The sequence below is a fragment of the Phycodurus eques genome, chromosome 9 (assembly GCF_024500275.1).
Source record: "Phycodurus eques isolate BA_2022a chromosome 9, UOR_Pequ_1.1, whole genome shotgun sequence".
NCBI classification, from domain to species: Eukaryota; Metazoa; Chordata; class Actinopteri; order Syngnathiformes; family Syngnathidae; genus Phycodurus; species Phycodurus eques.
Window position 1 is genome coordinate 27,421,857 of NC_084533.1, and position 25,337 is coordinate 27,447,193.

The window sequence follows — 25,337 nt, forward strand, 5'->3', positions numbered from 1 at the left end:
TTTTAGCTTCAAATAAGAAATGCCATCATTTTATTAGGCTTTACACAATCGGGATTTTTGGGGCCGATCACCGATCCGCGAGTTTAAAAAAACGATAACCGATCACAAGATGGAAGAACGTGTCTATTTAAATGACCTGTTAACTTACTGTATAAACTTGTGTACTTTATAATACAGTCGGCGCGATCCGCTCTTGTTGTCGTCGCCACGGAAACGAGTGTATCCGGTCGCATTTGAGTTGACAAAATAAAGCCCAATGATCATAAAAAAACAGGATGCTGTGGTATTGGAATACAAGATTTTATTGCAGTCGTCCGACAGTACAATTATGAAAGAGCAAATTTGTCTTTGTAGTCTGATCCGGCGGGCATTACGTGTTGCCTGTCTCCGACGTGTTGTCTGTCCCACACCGCTGAGTTTTTTTTTTTTTTTTTTTTTAAATAACTTCTTTGGCCGTCAGATATTTACAGTACTATATCAAAAGACACGCGACAAGGATAGAAGTCAACTAGCTTGTGGATTCAAATATGCTGTGCACGATGGCGACGCGGAGTCAATGTCTTTTGCGGAGTCATCGATCGGAGCGACGAATTATGACATTAAAGCCGATCAGCATAAAATGCTCATTATCAGGCGATACCGATCAGGCCGATAAAATCGGTGTTATAAATACATTACAAAATCGGTTGTTATAAATACATTAGTTCAAGACTTCAGTTTTGAGGCTAGCTATTGTATGTTTACTTGTTTTAAGAAATCTTGCCGTTTTATTGGCAGATAATTTTGCTTGTATAAGGTTAGTAATATATTTCTCATTTTATTAGCTGTATTTCTTTTTTTTTGTTTTTGTTTTTTTTGCAGTAAGGGAGGTAGGTAAAATATTTCAGAATTCTCGACATGTACCTTTTTGCTTTGAAGTAGTTCTAAAACGACTTGCAGACAATTCTGATGACAGCCACCTGTGACATCAAAAGCTTTTTTACCCGAGATTTACATTTTTCATTCAAATATATTTTTAATTTACTGTGAATAATGCCGATGCTACTTGCCTTTAAATAAAAATGTCTTCAAATATTTTGGTCACTTTTTCAACTTTTAACTTCGAAATACCATAGAATGCGTGGAACGGTGGAATTACTTGTATTATTATTATTATCTAAACTGGGAAATATATTCAATGACCAAATGATTGGAGGAGCTTCCGGTGATGCCATGACATTATAGAGTAAAACATTTACGTTGTCTGTGAAACATTGTGATGCTAGTAGCTGTGAATTCGTTAATTGCGGAATGCGTTCTGGTATTTTGCTAACTTTCTCAACTTCTGACGATGTGAAACTTTCCGTGATGAACTCCTTTAACGATCTTATCTTTGATCTTTTCATGGAAGAAAGTCCAACGTTTGGGATCTAATGAGAAAAGCAACTTAGCTGACCCAAAATGTGAGCGGAATGGACAACAGAAAAACAACAACAACAACAACATGATTGTGAATGTGTTAGTACAGCTAACTAATGCTTACGCACAAGCACATTTATTATGTAATCGACTGTGTTATTATGTAATTAGGCGGGATAAACTCATTCTGCTGTTACATAAATGGTATATTTGTGTCTCTTATGTCCGTCCGGCATCCAGCGTCCTCATTACTCGCTGACAGTGCAAGCCGCCGACGAAGGCGACCCGCCGCTTTCCTCCGCCGTCCTCGTCACCATCACGGTCGCCGACGCCAATGACAACCCGCCGGTTTTCTCCCAGGTCCAGCACAGTCTGCTTTTACAGGTGAGACCACCTTCCGACCTATTAGCCAATCAAAAAGCTGAAGAAAGTCATTTGTGGAAAAGACACAACACGAAGATCTGTGAGAGTTCTCTATTTCACACCGCCTGTACAAAGTGGGATTTTTCCACCTGTGAAGGAATGGGGGTACCAAGTTTCCTGCCAGTATTCCGATCTTTGGAGGCAGCATCTTGGTGCCTGTGTGAAAGGCATTTCCGGAAAGCTCGAATTGGGGTTTAACATAAGTTTAACATAAGACACAAACCTCTCCCGTTCTGTGGTGTCCAATGACAGGGAATGGGGAGACCAAGTAGTATTCAACAGAAGGTAAAGACAATATCCCATATTTACTAGGTACATTTTCTGGTTTGGCTGTGATGCAGCCACAAGGAAGGATCTCTTTTGAAAGGCACCAATGTTTTACCCAAAACTCTTTTGTCCGAAGACGTTCAAATTCAAGTGGTTTCTTCAAGAGAGGCTATTCTGCATGCCAGGAAACCTTCCGTGTCTTTAAAGCTGATTTTACGCCACCTCCCCTCGAGAGGAAAGACACAAAATTACCTGTCCATCTGCCACTTTTACCCACGCAAGCTGTCAAGTCAGACAGACGCTTGTCTTAAAAGTGTTTCCTGCCAGTCACGAAACGTCCGCGTCCGTCTGCCGCACCCGGTCTTCAACTAAAACCTGGAGTGACAAAAACGTTTCTGTCTTTCAGATGCTAGTAGCATCTGTGGAATGCCTTTTTTAACGCTGAAATTCTCCTGAAGAAATGCCTTTTCCAGGTGTGTTTCACTTTTACCAGCTTTAAACAGCTTTAAAATATACCTAATATTTTCATGTCTCTGCAGTAATGATGCGTTTGTCCTTGGTGCTGCTCATTCACCTCGAACAGCGCGCAGATTTATTTATTTATTTAGCGCATTGATTTATTTATTTTTTGTTTTTTATATATATATATATATAATATTATATATTATATATATATATATATATATATATTTCCTTCCGTAAACATGGCGCCTCCTGTTTGTGTGCACGTGCGACGCGACGTCCTGTTTTGTGCGCATGCGTGTGATGTCAAGGACTCGTTCCGTCCACAGTAGAAGTCACATTTGTTTTTGTGACGTGAATGACTACATAAAAAGTAATTCCGAATTGGGCATCAGGCCTCGTAAGGATGTCCCCATCCAACTTTTTCACTTCCTGTCCGATACCGATATTGCAGCCTTGAGTTTTGGCCAATACCGATATCGGTCCGATCCGATTTCATCAATATAATTTATAAAGCGTTTGTGTAGCAATATTCATTATTTTGAGAGTTATAAGTGCCACAAGTTCGATGCTAATTTTCTTTCGCTCGTAAATGGTGTTTCTCATTCTTGTGTTAGCTTTGAGCTCGCAATTTCTGTGCACATAAACGAAGAAAGAATCTTTGTCTGTGGTTTATTTGAACTTTCAATAGGTATAATTCTTTTATATCTGTTTAGTTTTACAGACTGGCGTGTCAATAACCTTAAGCAAGCAACATTCACTATTTCTGCTTGCTACTATGTTAGCACCTTAGCATCCTGTTGTGGGATCTGCATGCCATCCCGGTGCTGCTGTATAGACGTGCTGGAACGCAGCGTGGAATGGACACCCCTAATGCCCTGCAGTGTGAACGTAGTCCAAGTTTGACGACCCACCCTAAAACAGGAAACTTCACCATGTCAGAGCTTGACAAACCTCTCTTTCTTTTGTTATTTTTGTGCAGGAGGGCGAGGCAGTGGGCAGCGGTGTCCTGCAGCTTGTGGTGACCGACAAGGACACACCCCGCAACGGACCGCCCTTCACCTTCCACATCGTCAGCGGCAACGAGGACCGCCGCTTCCACCTGGACCAGGGCGGCCTACTGTCACTGTCAGCCCCGCTCAGGAGGACGAGCCGAGCACAGCGCCGCCTCAAGATTCAGGCAAGAGCCGGGAACGTTTGCCCTCAATTTTTGACACAGCCGCCGTACAGTATTTCAGTATTTTTTATATTTAAAAAGTATCACATCTGCTATAATAACATATCACGCTGGTGTCAACGCACTGTAATCCCAGTCTGGAGATAAAAGGCAGGTTTGATGATGATGATGATGATTGGGTTGCTGTCTCCACACTACTAATGAGCTGATTGTCATTGTCGGGCTGCCAAAACACAGCTGCCCTTTGCCAAGGGGAGAGGGACGGCACGAAAAGGTGACAAAAGGTTGATTTGGCCAACTCAACACTTCAAGCCACATTAACACTCACCGCAACATACGAGGCATATTTCAGATATTTGAGATGTATGGAAGCGAGGCAGTGAGGTCACCGGTCGGGATGAAAACATCAGGATTCGCAGTCGGGCGAGCGAAGACTTTTGAGTTTCAACCTGCTAAAAAAGGTAATGATTTACCGACACTTTATCAGGAGATTATATCGGAGAAGAGGATCTGTCATTTTCCACAGCGTGGCCACGATTGAGGCGAGCCGCACACTTGCAAAAAAGTCTTTAAGCCGAAACCAGAGCATTCTTTTGTAACACGTATTGTTTTATTAATTTCCCATCTCAATGTACACATTTCGTGATGCCATAAACCGCTGACATCGCCTTTAAACTTCGACACAGTGCATCTGGAGAGTATTGACAGTGCATCATTTATTCCGCATTTTGTTATGTTACAGCCTTATTCTGAAAAGGATTCAATTTCTTTTTCCTTAAACCTAAGAAATCACATCTACATAACTATTCACAACCGTTGCCACAAAGTTTGAAATTGTCCTGTAAAACTGTTGAACCATGGGCTCTGCATACTTACTGTATGTACATGTGATTTCTCAGTTTTTTAGTCTTAATAAATTTGCAAAGACTTAAAAAAAACCTACTTTTTTGCTGTTTTCATTATGTGGTGTTGTGTGTCGAATTTTAAAGGGGGGAAATTAATTTGTTTTAGAATAAGCCTGGAACAGGACAAAACCGAAAAAGTGTAAAAAAACAAAAACAAAAACATTTTTTAAAAAGGTGACGTGCTGTGAATGTGTTCCAGATGCACTGTACTTAGGGTGCACGATTTTGGGGAAAAAATAACATTGCCATTTATTTTTTTAAACCTGGGATATATATTGCGATGTGAAATAATACAGGATCAGTGTTGGGGAAGTCACCCACATAACAGCAGCATGAGGAAGAATCCAGGAGAAGGTCAGCTTTGACGGGCAGTGTGAAAGGGGATAATGAGAAGTTTAGGGATTGGTTGAGAAACCTTGAACCTTTACAAATCTTGATTGCAACTATTACAGTGATGGATTCAGATTTGCTATGAAATTGCGACATTTTCAATTTTAATTGCCGTCTCCATACTAGACAGAAAAGGGCTCTTTCAACTAGAAGCAATGTGCTGCCTGACTACTCACTTGTCACGTCCACTGAGAAGAAACACAAACCTGAGGGGTTAGTGGCCTTAAAGGGGACATGTTACAGAAAAGTGCAGGGATCGAAGAAGAAGAATACATAATCTATTGCGAAGGAATTTTGTAGACCGATTAGCTCTGGCTCATGGACCCCCAGGAGTCCAGGCACTCCAATTTGAGAACCAAGTCAAACCAAATCATTATGTTCTGTTTTTATTTACATTTTACACAATGTCCCAACTTCATTGGAATTGGGGTTTGTACTCTGTGAAAAGAAAGTGTTGTTGGATGCGCAGACTGGAATCATGCAGCCGCGTTTGTCCAAAGATTCACGCTTGCTGGCTGCCACGGTAATGCAAAGCCACATTGGCGTGCCCTGCAGTAGAGGAGGCCAGGTGAGCGTTTGCATGAGACAGGACAGTCCCCCCAAAACTGTCTGATCTGGACACTGGCTGTTTAGAGAGGCTCAAAAGTAGAATTGTTGATCTTTGGGCTATTTTGATGCACAGACAATTATCAAGACCTCTTGTAACTGTTGTAATTGGAGTAAAAATGTCATTGTTTCCTTTAGTTGTTTTTGCTGCACTATGATAGAGTTTTGTGTAATAATGTGACTTTACGTTCTGACAGGTGACGGACAGCGGTCACCCTCCGCTCTCCTCCATCTGCGCGGTCACCATCAACGTGACCGAGCAGAGCAAATACCCACCCTCCGTGGTCCCCCTGGAGGTCTTCATCACCACCTTCGGGGGCCTTTTTGCCAACCGCCTCATTGGCCGGCTCCACGGCTCCGACCAGGACCCCCAGGACGCTCTGGCCTACACGCTGGTCTCCGAGGACCCCGTCGGGCGCCGCTTCTCCGTGGACCGGGCTGACGGTAAAATCTGGACGGATGAGAACCTGGAGGAGGGTTCCTACACACTCAACGTCAGCGTGACGGACAGCAGGTTTAGCGTCTGGACGGCGGTGAAGGTCCACGTGTGGTCGGCCACTCAGGGGGCGCTGGACTCGGGCATGACCCTGCGGCTGCCCGGTATCTCCCCGGAGGAATTTCTGGCCGATCATTGGCGAGGCCTCCAGCGTAGCCTGGCACAAGCGCTGAGCTTCCCCCGACAAGAGCTGCACCTGGCTAGCCTGCAGATGCTACCCAACAGTCCCGACTCTGGAGGTTCTGCTGGTCTGGAGGCCTCAGAATGGAGTCGTCCGGCCACTACTGACCAACAAACTAGCAGGTGATCCTCAGCAACTCCATTTGAATCTCCTATCACGGAGGTTTTCCAACTGGGTCCCTGGTCTGCAAACTATAACTTGGGGCTCTGCAAAATACAGTAATTTGCAATAAATTCTGTTGTAACATTTTTAAAATGTGAATGCCTACATATGGGGATAGGTGCAGCAATAAAACAAATTCTTAGCTTTGGGTCCTTGGAAAGACTCAAAAAGTTTGAGAACCCACGTCCAATAAGATCAGAATTCATATCTCATATTGTCCGTTTTAGGCATCCTGTCGGACATCGAGGACTCTCTGGGCCTGGACGTCGTCCAGTTGAGCCACAACGGCTGTCTTGGTACCGGATGTCCGCCGAGGAGCTGCAGGAACGCCATCCACATGCCAGGAGACACCATGAGCCACTTCAGCACCGCCAGACTGGCCTACATCACGCCGCGACACCGCTGGGAGAGCGTCTGTCCGTGTAACGGTATGTCTGTCAGTCGTAAGCCAAATGGAAGGAAGTCACATCGGGAAGCTAGCACTTTAGTAGCTTCAAGACAACAAAATAACCAGTACAATAGAATGATCATAACAAAATAGTTGTGCAATAGTTAGTCGGTCGATGGGCAGAGGTTTGGTTGGTTGGTTCGTTGGTTGGTCGGTCAGGTCAGTCAGTCAGTCAGTCAGTCACTCACTCAGTCGGCTTGCTGGTTGTTTAGTTGTTAGTCGGTTGTGTGGATATTTCATTGGTTGGTTGCTCGGTTGGTCTGTCTGTTGCTTGGTTGGTTAGTCATTCAGTTAGTCAATCAGTCAGTGCCTTAGTTAGCTGGTTGGTTGGAATGGTAGTTGGTTGGTCTGTTGTTGGTTCAGCACTTAGTATGGTAGTTAGTTAGAAGTTTGGTTGGTCGGTCTGGCCTTAAATGAATTACTTATTAAGTTATAGTTGTTTGGTTGGTTGCTGAGGTAGTCAGCTCGTTGATCTGTTGGTCTGTTAGTTATTTAGTTGGTTGGTTGGTCAACTAGTTAATTAGCTCGTTCATTCGTTAGGCAGGTGTGCAGTTGGTCGGTCGGTCTATGAGTTAGTTGTTTAGCTCATTGATGAATACAATCGACTTTCAATGAACTTTGTTGAAGCGTGGGCCAAGGAAGAAGCCATTTTGGTAGAGCTTGCTGTATGTTGTTGTCGTTGTTGTTATCATGTGCATTGCTGCCACCCACAGGACTGGGGTGGAATCACATGGCACGACATCAGGCGGACGTGTTTTGGATTCTTTTGTCTTGCAGGTCAAACTGTAGCAGTGACATTGTGTAAATGCGCTCATGCATTTGTGGTAAATGGGCACGTCTGTCCGCTTCCAGCCTTGATTAGATGTTCCTCACGGAATGAGAAGACGACAACCTCGAGATACTGTACATGTCGTTGCATTCTGCTCCACGAACAGTCGGCGCCTAACTTTTATTTGTTGGCCGTCTGGCGACAAGAAAAGCCTCTTCCGCCTGCCAGATGCGTCAAAGCCAACGATAGCGCCGGTTATGGGGGTGTTGATTTGTGTGGGCATTCCTGCCAGGATTAGCGGCAGTGCGGTTAGAATAAATGTCAGCCGGAGGTTCCTCGAGATAGAACGGCGTTATCCGCTTGTTTTGGAACGAAAGCGTATTTTGACTCAAGCGTCTTAAGAGACTGAAGAGAGATGATAAAACAATCAGGAAGGCGTCAGTTCACATCCTGCCTTTTATTCAACAGCCATGAGCAGTTACTACCTTCTTTTATTACGTCCACTTGAGGAAAACTGTATCTGTATTTTCCGTATTCAACTTGACCTTGACCTTGACCGCTTCCACCCGACAGCTTTCGTGATGCTCCTCAGATCGACCGTCAATACAAACCGAACGCAAACACTGTGTGTGTGTGTGCGTGCGTGCGTGCGTGCATGTGTCACGGTTGACGTCATTTGACATCAGTCAGTCGGAATTCCGACAGTACTTTGGATCCACGACGCTCCGTTAGGACGCGCTAGCTTTTGATGCTGTTTTTTGATGCTCATCAGTAGACCGAGGAAGCAGACTAACGATCAACGCGAATGATCACAAACGCAAACCGACTCCCCTCCGCTTAACGCACATAGTCCGTTGATGTGCCCGTCCGTCACAGTGACTCATCTGGTCGCTCGTCTCTCATTATCGATGTGGACGTTCTGACTTTGAGCCGGCGGCATTTTTGTCTTTCAGCTTTTGGAATGTTAAAAACAAAAAACTTCAAAGGTGCTTTCTCTTTGTTTTTGAGCTCCGCCTCAGTGCCGCGTGTCAGACAGAAGCTAGATCAGAATTGACGCTCGTTTGACGTTTCGTTTCATCTGCGCACGCCGCTGCCGTCTTGAATGCCAACAGGATCCACGCGCACTTGTTGCGCTTTTAAGTGGAAAGGCCTCCGCTCGGATGATATTAGCATCTGTTGTTGGCGTGTGACCATTCAACAAATGCTTGAAACTAGGATGAATCTGCATTTAAAAACTCTCATTTCAAACCCTAACCGTGACTTGGAACCTTAACCAATGTTTGTAGACCTAATTTGAAACCTTAAGCCAGGCTTGAAACCCTAATTTCAAACCCTCACTTGAAACCTTTTTTTCAAACCCTAACCCTTATTCTAAACCCTAATCTGTCTTGAAAGGCAAATTTGAAACCCTTAACTGAAACCCAAGCCTTGACTTGTAACAGTAATTTGAAACCCTAACCATGGCTGGAAACCTAACCCTTCCTTAAAACCCTAATTTCAAGTCCTCCTTTAAAACCCAAAGCCGGGCTTCAAACCATTATTTATCAGCCAATTTGACTGGCCTTGGTCTCAGTACATCTTCATGTGTTTTTTGTCTCAGAATCGGCACTAAGGTTCAAAGACGAGGGCTACCTCAAGTATATCCACGGCATGGATGAGGACCAGCAGGACTTCGCTGTCTCCCTGAGCTTCAGGACCTTCCAGCAAGATGGTCTCCTCATGCTGGCCAACGGCACCGACTGGGGAAGCTTGCAGGTAATCCACCAAGTCTTTTGGCCACCGTAGTCTACGTAACCACGCCTGAAAAGACACACAAAGTCGGCCATTTTAAAGCAGTTCAATTAGTCTCAGTTGGATGAGTTCCAACTTGATAAAATCAAATTCAGCCCCCGAAGACAAATTCAATTTGGCAACGTGATATTTGGCAGACACTTCTATTATGAGTAGACCCAGAAAAAAGTCTCATTAAGGCATGCTTGGAAAGGCACAGTAAATCCACTATTTTGGCTTTTGCATTGCAGCTCTATTAGCCTCAGGTGGCCCAGTTGCAACTGGATTAAAACAACAAATTCAGCCCCCGAAGACAAGCTTCACTTAGCAACATGATATTTGGCCGACATGTTTATCATGAGTAAAACCACAAAAAAGTCTCAAGAAGCCATGCCTGAAAAGACACAGGAAGTCCGACATGTTGGTTTAAAGAAGCCCTGTTAGCCTGAGTTGTCTCAGTTCCAACTGGATTTAAAAACCATAAAAAACGTCCCCTGAAGACAGTTTCATTGAACAATATGACATTTGGCCGACATGTCCATCATTAGTGGAACCACTACCAAGTCCCAACAATCCATGATTGTAAAAACACAGGAAGTCTTTCAATTTGGTTTGAAACATGGATTTTCAGCTTATTTGTCTCAGTTGCACTCAACGGGATTTAAAAAAATATTCAGCCCCTGAGGCCAGTTTCACTCAGCGACATGAAATTCAGTTGACATGTCCGTCATGAGCAGAGGTGCCGCAAATGGGCAAGCAAGCCAGGCAATTGCCTAGGGCACCGAGCTGAAGGGGCTCCCGGGTGACGGCTGACATTGGCCCATTATCAATGACAAAGCACCGCGTAACACCGCGCAATGTGTCATTGTCGAGAACTCCTGCTAGCTGATGCTGGCTGGTGGGCCCCGCCTTCGCGAGAGGGCTGAGATTTGTCCATATCGACAACAATCAACGTAAGCAGACGCTACAATGACACGTGGGGAGTCTGAGAGCTCCCTCATGCGCCCCCAACTAGCAGGCTTGGCGAAAATGAATAAATCCACAGACAACAAAATGAAGCCAACTTATCATCAGGGCAAGCAAAGAGGGAGAAAAATAAATAATAAAAGAAAAGAGGATGATGAAAAGAAAGTAGTGTGATTGTTTTTCTATTACATGACAAAAATAGTGATGCCCGTTTGTCCCACCACAAGCATCAGAAAGGTTTAATGATAATGCTAACATTAAGTTTAATGATAATAGCTAACATTAAGTTAACAGCAGACCGGCTTATAAAAGAGTTGAGACCAAACAATATACAGTATACAGTATCTGTATGAATTTGTTTCACCTGTGTACTAGACAGCCGGATAGTACTGAACGGTGAAACATTGTCGTAGAAGTTATTGTGTGCGAGCGGAGCATGACGGTAAAGTTTGAAAAAGTTGATAACTCATCCAAAGTAAAGTTGTAAGGTAAAGTTGATAACTCATCCAAAAAAAACACAAAATTCTAATAACTCCATGAGGAAAATTTAAGCATCGAAAACATTCAATTTGGTAGTATTTTTTATAAAATGATCAGACAGAAAAACAAGCCATGCCCGAAAAGACTCAATTATCTTTGTGATTTTAGAAGACGACAGCAAATGACTTATTGACAGTGCGCCTGAATGACACCCGCTTGCCAGCCTTGTGACGGCGTTCCCCAAAAGAAGCATATTGAGACTTTTGAAGGTGATCTGATGAGGAAAAAGTCGCCCAAAAAAGAAAAAAAGTTTGCCTTCAATTGAATACGCTCCCGAGCTCGGCACAACAATGCGCCCGTCTGCTCGAGCGGCAGAACGGTTGGCATTGTACACGGTGGCCATGAATAATTCTCTGAGCAGATGAAGTGCCGCGTGATGCCGCCCCTCACGGGGGCTTGTCGCACGCTGGCAGAATGTACAATCACCTTGATTCTAGGAGGGGGGGGGAAACCTCAAAAGGACACCTCATCCCGGAACTGCAGCGCCGCACTCCTGGGTGTTGGATCCGCGTTAAGAAGGCTTCATAGGGAGTGGGATGAACTTCATAGAGAATTTGTAAAGATGGTCATCTGTAGACTCCCACCTCGGGTTTGGGAAGGTTTTGACAAAATCGACACACTCAAGTTTATAACAATGTGTTGGAACATTTCAACAAATAAGCAAACAAAAAAAATGGATGTTACATGCCGAAACTTTCATTTCAGCTGTTCAATGCACCTTAAAAATGGATTCACGCTGCCTCTCAAAGCCGTGTCGGTGTGTGACAGAGCACATAGAACGCCAATTGGAAAGTTTCTCAGTGAATTTTGTCGCTCGGGTTAGCTTGCACGGGAAAACAATGCAAATCCGTGACTTTTTAAACAGTGAAGCAGGAATATGCGTCAATCATATCAGAGCTTTTAATTGGCCCAAAGCTAAGGTGGGGAGTAAAACTGGTTTGTAATGTTTGTTTTATTTGTGCGCTGGTCCAACTATCGAGGTATGCAATTTTTACAAATCACAAAAGGCATAATATTTGATGACAAATTACATAGCGGACCCCGACTTACAGGCCGAAGAACCCCAGGGGTACGGGGCCCCCAGTTTGAGAACGTCTGATCAAATGTATCTGATGCCGAGAAGCCGCACTAACCGTGTGAACGCAGCCGACGTCCTACTTTGCAGAGTTCCGTGCGAAAGGCACAGGCGAGTGAATGCATGCAACGAGTCCCTTTCATTGACAGTCACGGTGCGGGCGTCTTGTTTTTTTTTGTGACGTTTTCCGAGCCGCACGCGGGGAGGGCCTCCCGGCGTTGCGATTGGGAACCAACTGTGCCAGCAAATGGGAGTGCTCGCTGTCAAGATGGCTGCCGTGCATGCCAATGACCTTCAACCCCGTTGGCTGTTTTTTTTTTTATTTATTATTATTACAGGCAAATATTAAGTGAGTTCAACAATGCTTTTTTTTTTTTTTTCATCACAGTGGCGCTTCGTGTGTGTGTGTGTGTCAGTCAGTGAGTGGAAAAACTAGACTTTACACCGCAGGCCGATAATTAGCATTTTATGCTGATCGGCCTTCATGTCATAATTCGCCGATACAATCAATGACGTAATTGATCGGCTCCGCAAAAGACATTGACTCCGCGTCGCCATCGTGCACAGTATATTTGAATCCAAAAGCAAGTTTATTTTTAGCCTCGTCGCGTGTCTTTTGTTGTAGTACCGTAAATATCTGACGGCCAATAAAGTTATTAAAAAAACCATGTCGCCGAGGAACATATTTTATAATTGGAAAATCTCACGGCACACCAACAAACAAAAATGTCACAAAAAGTGGATAGATGAATGACTGTATTTACTTCCTGCCATCTAATAGAAGACCACTCATTTGTTCTGTCTGTCACTATGCCTCACTGGCATAAACAGAGGAACAAAGAGACATTATTTATTGTAAATATACTTTTTAGAGCAATTAAGTACACAAGCATATGCAGTAAATGAACAGGTCATTTAAATCGACACATTCCTTCATCTTGGGATCGGATCGATGCTCGGTTCTCATTTTCTTTTCCAACTCGCTGATCGGCCCCAAAAATCCTGATCGTGTAAAGCCGATGAAAAACCCACAAGTGTCGCAGTTACGCTTCCCTCGCAGTTACGCATTGGAGCCGCGGGTCGTTGACTTATGAAGTTGCGAACACAAGAGTTTTTCTGGTCCCTCCGGAGCGCGGGGGCGGTCTCGATGCCACGCTCCGTGTTGGCTGCTGCTGAATGCTGATGCTGTAAATCCTCCTGGCAACGGAGATGACACCCAGTGATGTCAAATAGATTACGAGGCAAAGTCGCCTCGTGTTCCGCCGCCAGCACTTGTTGGGCGTCTTTGCAGCGCCGCGCCTGCAACACAAAGACCCGCTGTGCCCCTTGCCAACGCGCTCCAACCGACCTGCCCCTCCCCGCCGTAGTGTCGTTCAATCCAGTGGCGCACATGGGCCGAAATCTTGACTTAAAAATCATTTAGTCTGAAGTAGACAACTTTATAAAAATCCAACATGCAATGAACCGAATGCATTTGTCTAATTAGCAAAGAAAATATAGAGTTTGCAACTAAGTAGACATGTTCTGAAAACAATAATGTAGTTTTCCACAAACCTAACAAACATTTTTACAAACATCAAAAACAATTTAGTGTGACCCTTGCGTAAACTTCTGCAATATCAAAGATTTAGTCGAACAGAGTTTTGTAATTAAAGATATAGAGAACCTTGTATATATTTTGCAAACATCAGACAATTTCGTCTGCGACAAACCTCACATACTTTTCCTACTAAAAATCAAAGAAAATGGAGTCGTGTAAAAGTTTTTGTGAACATGAAAGATGCAACAAACCAAGTGCAACAATATAAAAATAAAGACAATATAGTCTGCAACCAACCAAGCATACATTTTATATGAACTTGACCGAACATAAACATCTTGACAAACATCAAAGACAATTTAGTTTGCAATGACCAAGCATACATTTTCTGTAAATCTCAAAGAAATGTTTATCCTATGTAGAAATGTTGTCATCATCAAAGATGCAATAAACCTTTTGTATTTTTTTTAAGTCTCAAAGACTTCTTAAGAGTCGAATTTTTTTTTTTTTTAATATCAAAGAATATGTCATCTCTCAAAGACAATTTAGTCTTCCACGGACCTCTCCTATCATTTTTGTAAACATAAACAACAAAGTTGTGTTCCATAAACCTAACAAAAAAGTAGGAAAAGTGCGTGAGAAAATAGTCCAACAGTTTAAGGACAATGTTCCTCAATGTACAATTGCAAGGAATTGAGGGATTTCATCATCTACGGTCCATAATGTCATCAAAAGGTTCAGAGAATCTGGAGAAATCACCGCATGTAAGCGGCGAGGCCGAAAACCAACATTGAATGGCATTGACAATTTAAAGTGCCACAAATGGTGTCTTTTCCGTAAACACGAACGTCTTCCACGAACCCAAACGCAAAGTAAACACTGCGTCTTTCATCGGTCAGCGATAAAACAACACGATACAACAACATCAAGCGATGCGTGAAAGGCGGGAGAAGATTTGTCTGTGGGAATCAGGAGAGAAAACGAACATCAATAAAACATCACAGCAATGCACTCGTCCTCTTTCTCTTTCCTCGCTCTCTCTCTCTCTCTCTCTCTCTCTCTCTCTCTCTCTCTCTCTCTCTCTCTCTTGCTGCTCCTGCAATAAAAAGCGCCGAGTTTGCACAAAAGCTAAGAGGCTCGCCGATGCCCAGCAAAAAGCTCATCGTGAGCCGACGGCCAACGCAAACGCAGACTCCCGTCTTGTTAATGTTCGCTTGTTTTCCCCTACGCCGACGCAAACATCCGGGGGTCGACGTGACTCCGCTCCGACTCGATGCCGATGACGTGTCGGCGTCGTTTTTGAGTTCACAGTGGGAGGAAGTCGATGGATTAGTCACCATAAACCAATTACTTATGGACGCGTTTCTAAAGAGAAGTGACAATGAAGAACAAACAAGGGAGTTCGGGACCGGCGTCAAATGTGAAAAATGTAAAAAAGAAGAAAAAAAAAAAAAACACATTTGGTTTTCAGGTTTGTACAAATTAGAAAATAGAGTTTGAAAAAGTCTTTGATGTTTATAATGACAAGAAATAGAAGAAATGAATAGACGTTTAACTGGAATCCATCATCTACATCATCTTTACAAAAAGTCTGCATTCACGTTTCGTGTTCGCAAAATTCAAGGAAATGGAGACGAGATCGTCTTTCACTTTTATAGAAATGAAGAAATGAAAGACTAAGTTTATTTTTGGTCAATCGCCATCAGCGCTCAAGACGCTATATCACGGGTGTCAAACTCAAGGCCCGGGGCCCAGATCCGCCACATCATGTAACGTGGCCTGTGAAAGCAAATCCTGTGCGTCGACTTCCTGCTAAAATACCAAAATTACAAATTGTCTTAACCTTTACCGGTAATAACGTTGGAAAATTGCAAACCTGTTTTGTTACCAGTCCCACTTTTAAAATAGATTGAATAATAGTTGAAGAAACTGGTTATCCATCAATTTGATGTGTATTTGTAATAATACGGGGCCATTATACATTTTCAGTACAGCTGCAACCAACAATTATTTTATTTATCAATTAATCTACTGATTTCTTGGGGGGATAAATCAATGCAAAAATAAACAGTAATAAAGTAAAAAATAATTTCCATTCCTTCATTCCAAAACAGGACAATATTTCAAATTGACAGTGTAGAAAATGCATCAACATCAATTGAGTATGTTTCAGTTACTGGTTTGGTGCAAAACAACAGTCGGAAAATGTTGATCGGTGTTTTCAAAAGTAAAAGCAGATGTTTGGAAATACTTATTATGACGAAAGACAAAGATAAGCAGTCTGCTTTCATGGAGGACTACAGCAATCTGAGACTATTTACTGTTTGAGAGGCTGACATTTTGATGATTTGGACAATTCTAAGCTAAACAAGGTCTCTAAACGATTAATCGATGATCGAAATAGTTGTCCATTATTGTGATAACCTATTATTTCTCGATTGATTGATTTAATTGTTGAAGCTCTAATTTACAGTCTATGTTTTTTTTTCCTTTCCAAAAAATAAAGTGCATGTGTAAAGTGCAACTGTGATGGCAGCAGGTGAAATTAATAGAATGTTCGCGGCAACGCGCGAGGCCTGTGAATGCGTGCGCAAACGTGAAAATGAAAGTCACACCGGCGTGGTGACTCGTCGTCCGCTGCGCTGAACGGCATCGAGGTCGGAGCTTCATCGTCGTAGCAACCAAGACGATGCTTTAGGATCATCTCCGTCGTTCCACGAGCGACCCTTCATGACGAGACTCACTTCCAAGATCTCACCTGTATCAACATCTTTTACGATAAACAGCAATGTTTGGGTGCAACGAACTTCCACTTTTTGTAAGGTTAAAATAAAAATGTGGTCGTCACCAAAACCTAATGTACTTTTTTTTTTTTTTGTAAACATCAAAAACAAGTTAGCGTCTTCATTTATTTTTTGGAAGCATCAAAACAATTCAAAGCTCTTCAATCAACCTAAAGTGCGTTTTTGTAAACGTCAAAGAAAATTAGTTTTCACAACCTCGCTTTTTTTTCCTCCCCAGACTAATTTCGCCGAGTGATCGGCCACACATGAAAACTAGTTGCCGAAGTCCACACCGTGCGAGACTTGAGTCGGGTTCGGCAGGGTGGGGGTTTGCAAAACTCAAAGACCGTTTGGAGTCCTCTGCCACACAAACTCTCTTGCCGGGTTTGGTCTTTCGTCCTCAGGTGAGCGGCGGCCGTCTTCACTTCTCCTTCAGCTGCGGCGGGCCGCCTCCGTCCCGGCTGGCCCCGGCCTCCCCCGCGGTGTCGGACGGCCTCTGGCACCGCGTCCTTCTGGAGGTGAGCGCCGCGTCCTTGAGGCTCACCTTGGACCGCCGGCCGGCCGCCTCCGCCGACCTGCCGTCGCCGTGCCGCCTGATGCGCTCCGGCGGGGTCTTGCTCTTCGCCGGGCGCCGATTCCGCGGCTGCCTGGAGCACCTGGAGCTCGACGGGGAGCCGATCGGAGCGGGGGACGCGTCGGAGTGGTCGGGTCTGGGCAGGAGGCGGGCGTTTGGGGTCTACGAGTGCTGCGGTAGGGCGGGACCCTGCGACGACAACCCCTGCCGGAACGGAGGCACCTGCCACGAGGACGGAAGCGGAGGTGAGCGTGTGCCCGCCTGCGGTGGCTTTCCCGCAGAGATCTGTGAGAGAGCCTCCCCTCCCGTTCTGCCTGGGTCACCCCTCAACGCAGCAACCTGCTATGACTGCGGTCGAATTCCACACCTCAATCCCCGCTTTTCTAGAATTCGCTTATTTACAGGCCCCCATTGCACTGGGGCTGCTACTATTGAATCTTTTTAGAATCTACTCTCCTATTGATTATTGATCGAATAATCAAATAATAATTGCTGCCCCACTATCACAAAAAACAACTTTTTTACTGCAAAAATGCATTTTATTCTCAAGTTGGTACTGAGTGTTTGGTATAAATTTGGTGTATAGAATTTGAGACAGCTCAATGCTAGATGGTTAGCAATCACAGTTAGCAGTAGCATGCTAGCAATTACCATTTTAGGTCCAAAAAATGCTAACTACCATTCAACTTATTCATACTTATCATGTTATATGTGCATTATACATCTAACAGTGTCTTTGAAATCACTTAGAAATGCTCCTTTGTCATTTCTAGCAAAGTGTATCATTGGCACGACGCTGCGTCCGTCTGCTATTAATGTCCGTGTGAAACATGGGTTGCTCCGGCGGAAATAAACAACGCAACACATTTTTTTTTGGGGGGGCGGGGGGCGCTGTTTTCGATGTCGGCTGAGCTGAGTTGACCATTTTATACTGACTCCGTAGCCCCTTTCCCACTGGCTGTCAAAGCTTCTTTGCCGCGTCGCTGGTCCGTGTGAAAGGTACAGACAGTAGTATCAGAGGCAGATGAGGAACTGTACAGTATGTAAGGGAATTCTAGTAGCTGAGTCGTTGTGTGAAAATCTGTCGTGGTTTCTACCTGTGGTATGTGGTGTGAAAGTGCAAAAAAAAGTCATGTCGGAGTGAAGAAAAACACCTATTCTTCTATTCTATTCCATCCTTCTTTTCTATTTTTCGTGCCGAGCGACCGCCGGCCATTTAGCAATTTGTCCGTCTCGTTACCGCAGCGCAGGAAAATAGAAGATGACAAAGAAGGTGTTCAAGAAAGAGACTCTTCAGGTCGGAGTCCCGTGCTGACCCTCATTAGCATTTTGGTTTATCGCTAATTGGCGAGCGCTGGGTTTCTTCTTAGCAAAGATAGCAGCTCAGCTCGCTTTGCAATTCAGAGCAGAGCCGATAAAGATCTCGTCTGAAATGCTCAACTTTGACACTCTGTGGCCGTGTGTGTGTGCGTGTGTGTGTCCTGTCGGTGTGAAGACAAACGCAACACAACAAAGAAATCTCTTAAGCGCTTTGTGTTGCTTTACCTGTTAGCGTGTACGGGGTGTGTGTGCGCGTGTGTTTATTAATGATACTTTCCTAGTGTTACTGTGATGTCACTTTACTTATGTTACTAGTCTTGCTTTACCAGTGTCACTGTGTCTTACTTGTGTTACTTCATTATTTAACCAGTGTTTCTTTACTAATGTCACCGTATTCGTGTCACTTTACTCGTATTGTTGTTAGGTTTCCAGTGTTACTTTAATTGTACTTAATTAGTGATATTTTATTGTTGCTACCTTAATTTTCCTTTGCTCGTGCTTTCGTGTTACTGCCCTTGTGTTGCTTCGCCAGTATTGCTTTATGGGTGTTACTTTGCCAGTGTCACGTATGAGTGTTAGTTTTCAAGTGTTACTTGCATTTACTACTTTATAGTGTGACTGAAGTATTTTGCTACTGTTGCTTTTCCAATATGACTTTATTAGTGTGACTTAATTTATCACTTGACTTCTTTCAGTGATGGTTTACTTGTACTATGTCAATGTGACTTTATCAGTGATATTTTTCTCATGTTACTTAAATAGCGATTTACTGTTACTTACTAGTGTTACTTTACCTGTGCCAGTTATTACTGTTATGTTCTAAATGTTACTTTAATGATGCTTCACTAGTGCTACTGTGTTAGTTTTTTTCCATTTCTTCCTCTAATCATGTTAGTTTGACGTCACATTGTTAGTGTCGTGTTACTTTAGTCTTACTTTACAAGTGTTAAATTACAAGTGTGACTTTAGTGTAGTTTACTTCAGCGTTACATTACTAGTGTCGCTTTCGTGTTTCATGACTAGTTACTAGTGCTCAACTCGTATATGGTTCCAATATGATGGCAGAATAGCAGGAGGTTTTTCTTTGTCGTATGGTTTTCTGTCTCTCTCCATGTTGTCGATCTTCCCGCTGGTATTGATCATCTTCTTATCGCTTTTTTTTTTTTTTTTTCATTGTACAGTGTTGCGCTGCAGGTGCGCAGGCTTGTTCCACGGCACCCGTTGCGAGCGGGAAGACAACCCGTGCGCCTCCCATCCGTGCACCCGCGGCCGCGTTTGCGTGCCCAAGGAGCAAGGATACATGTGCAACTGCTCGACGGAAAATGCCGACGCTAGGTAAACTTCTTCTCGATCCAAACACCAGCTTGGATTTTGGAAATCTTCTAGAAATCCGATGTGCCGTGTGCTGCTGTTCCACTCCAGTCCTGTAGGCGTCGGTAATAAAAATCATTAATAATCAACAAAGTAACTAACTAAAGGGCCTATCTCACTGGCGGAGAGGTCGCCGAGACTGCCGAGGGTGTTCAGTCGCGGCGATGTCTGGGAGACGTACAGGTGCTGCCCACCGCCCATTTAAGAGCTCGACAGCAAAAGAAAAGAGTACTTAACGTCACAAATAATTTCTTAGTGACCCAAGTATTCAAGGGGCGAAGCGTCCCGAAGTTTCGCCGCCGGAGCACGGACCCGTGACAATCCTCGAAAAATCAAAATAAAAAATACTGGCGCGATCGTTTTGACATGGCACTTTTGTGACGTTGAGCTACATGAAGCTTTTTCTCTATAGTGAGTGTATCGAGGAGTCTCCAAAAGTTGTGTGGTATTCCTTTACTTTAAGTAGACTCTGTTTGTTTGTTCTTGTGATTTAAATGAAGATCAGACCACACTTTATGACCAATTTATGCCGAAATGTTCAAAATATTTTTTCCTTTTTCCTCCCACTGTATAAGAAGCTGTTCCTCCTCTATTTATGATCTATGCTGCATATACTAAATATTCTGGATAAAAAAATGATCTGCTCATGCTAGCCATGTGAACGGCAGGCATGTAGTAAATATTCAGGCAATATTCAATCTCTTAATCACATGATGGTCTGCACTTCATTAATGCTAACCACAGAGCATCACGTTTGTGTGTGTGTGTGCGTAGATTCGTATGTGTGTGTGTGTGTGCGTGTGTTAAACGAACCCGGCGACCGCTATTCGGCGACGTGATCGGAATGGAGGCCGTCGACTTTTCCCCTCGACAACCTCTCCGAGGGCTAATGTGCCGCTCCCGCCTCGTAATGCTTTTCCTAGCGACTCCCTCACTTGTGCCGCCAACGCGGAGAGGTTGAAAGGTCGATCGCGGGGCGAGCTGACAGGCGACCTCGCTTAGTGACCTCCTCGGGCACTTCAAGTGAGAGCAGAGAGGGGAAGACGTTCAGGACGGACCGACGGACCCGATGTCTGTCAGGCTACTCAACTAGTCGTGACAAATGGACTCCGTGCACGCAACACTTGGGCGGTTGGCGTACACCAGTGCGCTCACGTCTGGTCGCCAGGCAAACGCTTAGTGACAACATGAGAAAACGTCTCGAAACTCAAAACCCCGTCGACACCGAACATAACGGCACGCCGCGGTGTTGGTCGGACATGAAAGGATAGCTCTATTTAAAATAACAAAAACCTGAAATTTCGACCTTGAAGAGTAGCGACACTGAAGCCACGTTATCACACGTTTAAAGATCGAGGTTATTTTTCCCGACCCGGTAGATCAACACAAACGGACACTGGGAACTCGTACCTAACCGAAACTGTGTTGCTTCGCATACGGTCCCCCAGCAACAGCTTTATGTGGAATGTTCACGAAGCCACACCCACAAAACACAGCCTGGCCAATCACGTTTTGGCCAAAGTCAACTCACATGTGACCACGAACATGATAAGAATTGAATTGTTTCAAATGTTACTGTAGTTAATTTCATTTTATGTAACTTTATATCCCTTTATTTTATATTTCTGCAAACAAATTCAGCAGCAAGAGGCTAACCCTGAACTGGATCACAATGTAAATAAAATGTAGTTAGTTAGTTAGTTGGACGGTAAAGTGGTAAATTAGATATAATTAGTAATAATCAGTAATTCAGCAGTGTGTTTGGAGGTTGGTTAGTTAGTTTTGTTGACCGGTTGGTAAACGGTCCCTTAGACATTGGTTGAATGTTAATTAGTTGGTTAGTTAGTTGGAACTTCACTTATTGCATTGCTTATACAGTCTGTTTGTAGGTTGGTTAGTTATGTAGTTAGTCTGTTAGTTGGTTGGTTAGTTAACCGGTCTGTTCGTCAAACGACTACATCGCCAAATCAACCTTGCAGCACTCGTCCACAAGGACACACACATGCAAACACATGCAGGTTAAAAATGTTCTTGTAATGGCCTGAGACACACACACACACACACACACACACACACACACACACATACCAGTTTAAAAAATCTGATACCAGTATTCTACCAGTTGACCGAGTCATTGAATGCCTCCAGTGGGAAGTGTTGGATGTTGTCGGCATGCACAGCGTGGAATTTCGCCCGGGCCCAAAGCGTCAAGAGCCTGATTACGATGCGACATCACTCGCCCGCACGCCGGAGCCGCCTCAGATTGACACGCCAATGGTCGATGGAGCCATGCGCGATCCCGTCTGTAATAGCACGTTAGCGGCGGGGAGCCGAGTGCAAACGGAGGAAACGCGCGAAGGACTTTTGTAATTGTTATTATCATTTTGAATATTAGCGGTTTGCCGTTGCGTTTAAGAATCGCCAGATTGTCGAGTTTCCCGCAGCGTTCAAGAGAGAAGAAGAAGACTTGACAGCCTGCTTCGTGTCGTGCATTGAGACATTTCCTCAATGAAATGGAGTTGTTTCTCGCCGAGAGCAATAAATTCATCTTTCATTTGAATAATGATGACTGACTAAGGTGTTAACATTTTTTCGAATGACCCTTTTCGCACAATCTCCACAAGGACTTCTCTTTTCTCTGCTCTGTCAGCAACATGGGGAGACATTCTTTGTTTTATTTTATTTTGTAATTGTATGAAATGATAATTTTTCAATGTTTTCATGTATTTCTTTTTGTTCTCTGTCTGGGAAGCCCAATTGGAGCCTCAGCCTGGCTTCAGACAGGACTCCAAACCAAGCAGGGTTCCAAGCAAACCGAGCTTGCTTGGAACCCAAGTGTGAAACCTTCACTAACGGTGCTTGAAGTCCTACTGCGAATGTCTAAATCCTTCCCTCGGACTTGAAAGCGTCCCTCTGGCGAAATATTTTGTGCCGGTGACTTCATTGCGCACATCCGCAAGACGTGATCGCGTAACATTTTTAGGGGGGCCCGGCTTAAGGTAGACCGAGCGTTGATTTCGCTTCCCCTCCTTCCCGGTCACGCAGGTGTCACGACGGCGCCGACGTGTGCTCTCCCGACCCGTGTCCCGGCGGTTTCCTGTGCCGAGACTCTTCCGGATCCTTCCACTGCGACCCTCTGCCGCAGGTCAGTCCTCGATCGGGTCCTCGCGGGGACGAGCGAGCTTAACGGCGGCGGTCTGCCGCAGGTGTTGCCGGCGGTGGGCTACGTGGAGATGATGGAGATCGGCGCCGGCGTGCTGTGCCTGCTGCTGCTGGTGGCCGTCTTCGTTTGCGGGCGGAAGCGCTACGTCCGGCAGAAGAAGCGCAAGAACGAGAACGACGCCGACGGGTAACGCGACGCTCGTCTTTACATCATTTACGTCCCGCTTGGCCGTCGCTACTCTGTTGAATTCAACACGCGACAGACCATAATAAGAAGAGAGACGCTCTTTGTATTGATTTTTAAGCAAATAGAGGCAAAACTAGCTGACAAGCGTGGGAGGAGTCAGTTAGCTGGTCAGTTATTTAGTTCACTAGTTGGTTCATTGACCATTCATTAAATCAGTCAATTAGTTAGTGAGTCAGTTAGTCAGTTGGCTGGTTGATTTGCAAGTTAGTTAATCAGTCATTTAGCTAGTTATAGTTATTTTATTATTTACTCCATTTTCAAGAAAAGTCCATCCATCCATTTTCTCGGTTAGTTAAATATTTTGTTGGTTAGTTAGTCAGTCAGTGACTTGATCAGTCGGTTGGTGATTCAGTCGTTATCCGCTCAGTTGGTGGGTTGTTCTGTTAGTTAGTTAGTCACTTAGCTTGGATGTTTGTTTGCTCGTTTGCTCATTGGTTGATGAGTCATTTGTTAAGCTAGTCAATACTGGGTTCAATGGTAAGTCAGTAAGTAAGTCAGTTGCTTTGTCAGTTTGTCAGTTGGTTGGCTCGTAGGTTAGTCAACGAGTCATTTGGTACGTTGGGGATTCCGAGCAGATGCCCGGTGTTGGTACTGCTGGTAGCGGTGGACTACCAGCGCGCATTCCTCAAGTTGGCTATCCGACATACAGTACGTCCACATTGTAAAATGTTAATATTCCACGCGGATGACACGCGAACCCGTTTTTCAGCTACTCGTCGTCCAAGAGCCCGAAAGGTCGCCATCGGAACGGCGGCCACACGGAGCTGAGCTGCATGACGTCGTCCGCCGACGACCTCGACCGCTCGCCCTTCCGTTCGCTGCGTCCCGGCGGCCGAGCGCCGGCCGTCAAGTCGCACGGACCGGCGGTCTGCAGCGTGGCCCCCAACCTGCCCGCCAGACCCCCGTCCTGCTCCGACAACGACTCGGTCAAGAAGACCCACTGGGACCTTGACTATGAAGGTAAGTGTGTATGTGTGGGCGGGCGTGCGTGCGGGCGTGCGTGTGTGCTACACCTCCATCTTGTCATGAAAAATCATATACATACTGGACATAAAGCACAGATGTATTGGGACACATTCCGGCTCGTTAAAAAAATGTAATCAAATAAAGAATTTCAATAACTTAAGCATTGGAAAAAAAAATCCATAAATTACATATATTATAAATTATGATTATAAAAATGATAAAAATATAATTACATGATACAATTATTATACAATTCATCATTAATGAATGAATGATAGTATTTACAACATTTGTTTTATCTATATTAGATTAATAAGAAAATAGCAATCATGATCTTTTTCTTTTATTCATTCATATATTTGTATTCATATATTATAGTTACATTTTGTACTTAAAAGGAGCATTGAATCTAAGAATTTCATTAATGAATACATGAATACATGATATATAATCAATCAATCAATCGGGACTAAGAAAAAATAATAAGACGACAATAGAAAGGTCAGTGTTTCAGACATGTATGAATTCATAATACAGTACACAAGTACATAATATATATATATATATATATATATATATATATATAATAAATGAGTATTTTAAAAAAAGGACAAGAAACAAAAGGGGAATACAAAATGAGAAGAGTGGGTTTGGTATGACACACATTAATTTGAAAAAATTACCTAAAATACAATGATGTTTGTAAAATAACCGGTAAAAGACTAAATACATACAAATGCATAAAAGAAAAGGGAAAATAAAACATGAGAATGAATGCTGAATCCATTAATCACATACAAAGTTAACTCTTATATTCATAAAATGACCATATTTGGTCATACATAAATTCACTATTAGTACTGCACGTAGGCAGGACAGTATCTACTCGTACAGTTCGAAGGTTGTTGTTGTTGTTGGTGTTCATGTTTACTTCTTATTCAACGAGCGTGTCAAAAAATAATGTTCTTGCTGACTTGTATTTCTTCGTACGACTTTAACATCAAAGCCAGCTGTCGCAAACGGGAAGTTTGAGGTAAAAGCCAAAGTGAAAGTGCGACGATGCCGTCCGTCACCGGACGCGTTTGGACGCTCGTTACGATTTATATTCCACGGCGACAACTTACGACTTTCCCTTTTTTTTGATGCATAACTCGAGAGCCGAATTGCAGGCGAGGTCAGCAGCTGCCGTTGTGCCGTCTGTTTACCCCACCAAATGGAAATACCAACGCTTCATTTGCAAAATGCAACACACAAAATGCACTTTTTATGAGGCCTTCGGACTCTTTTGGAGACGCGCGTTACACTTAATACTTTCGACTGAGTGCACAACAACAAACAC

At 43.9% G+C, this 25,337-nt stretch overlaps 1 protein-coding gene across 1 annotated transcript in view; it reads left to right on the plus strand.

Annotated features, from left to right (window-relative positions):
* Positions 1-25,337, plus strand: part of fat2 (FAT atypical cadherin 2) — an 84,621-nt gene that overhangs the window by 56,536 nt on the left and 2,748 nt on the right. Inside the window, 11 exon segments of the mRNA XM_061686709.1 lie at positions 1,639-1,782; positions 3,533-3,730; positions 5,826-6,359; positions 6,361-6,427; positions 6,695-6,895; positions 9,285-9,439; positions 16,763-17,177; positions 19,434-19,587; positions 22,669-22,768; positions 22,830-22,972; positions 23,742-23,992. Of these exon segments, the coding sequence (XP_061542693.1) occupies positions 1,639-1,782; positions 3,533-3,730; positions 5,826-6,359; positions 6,361-6,427; positions 6,695-6,895; positions 9,285-9,439; positions 16,763-17,177; positions 19,434-19,587; positions 22,669-22,768; positions 22,830-22,972; positions 23,742-23,992 (2,362 nt within the window).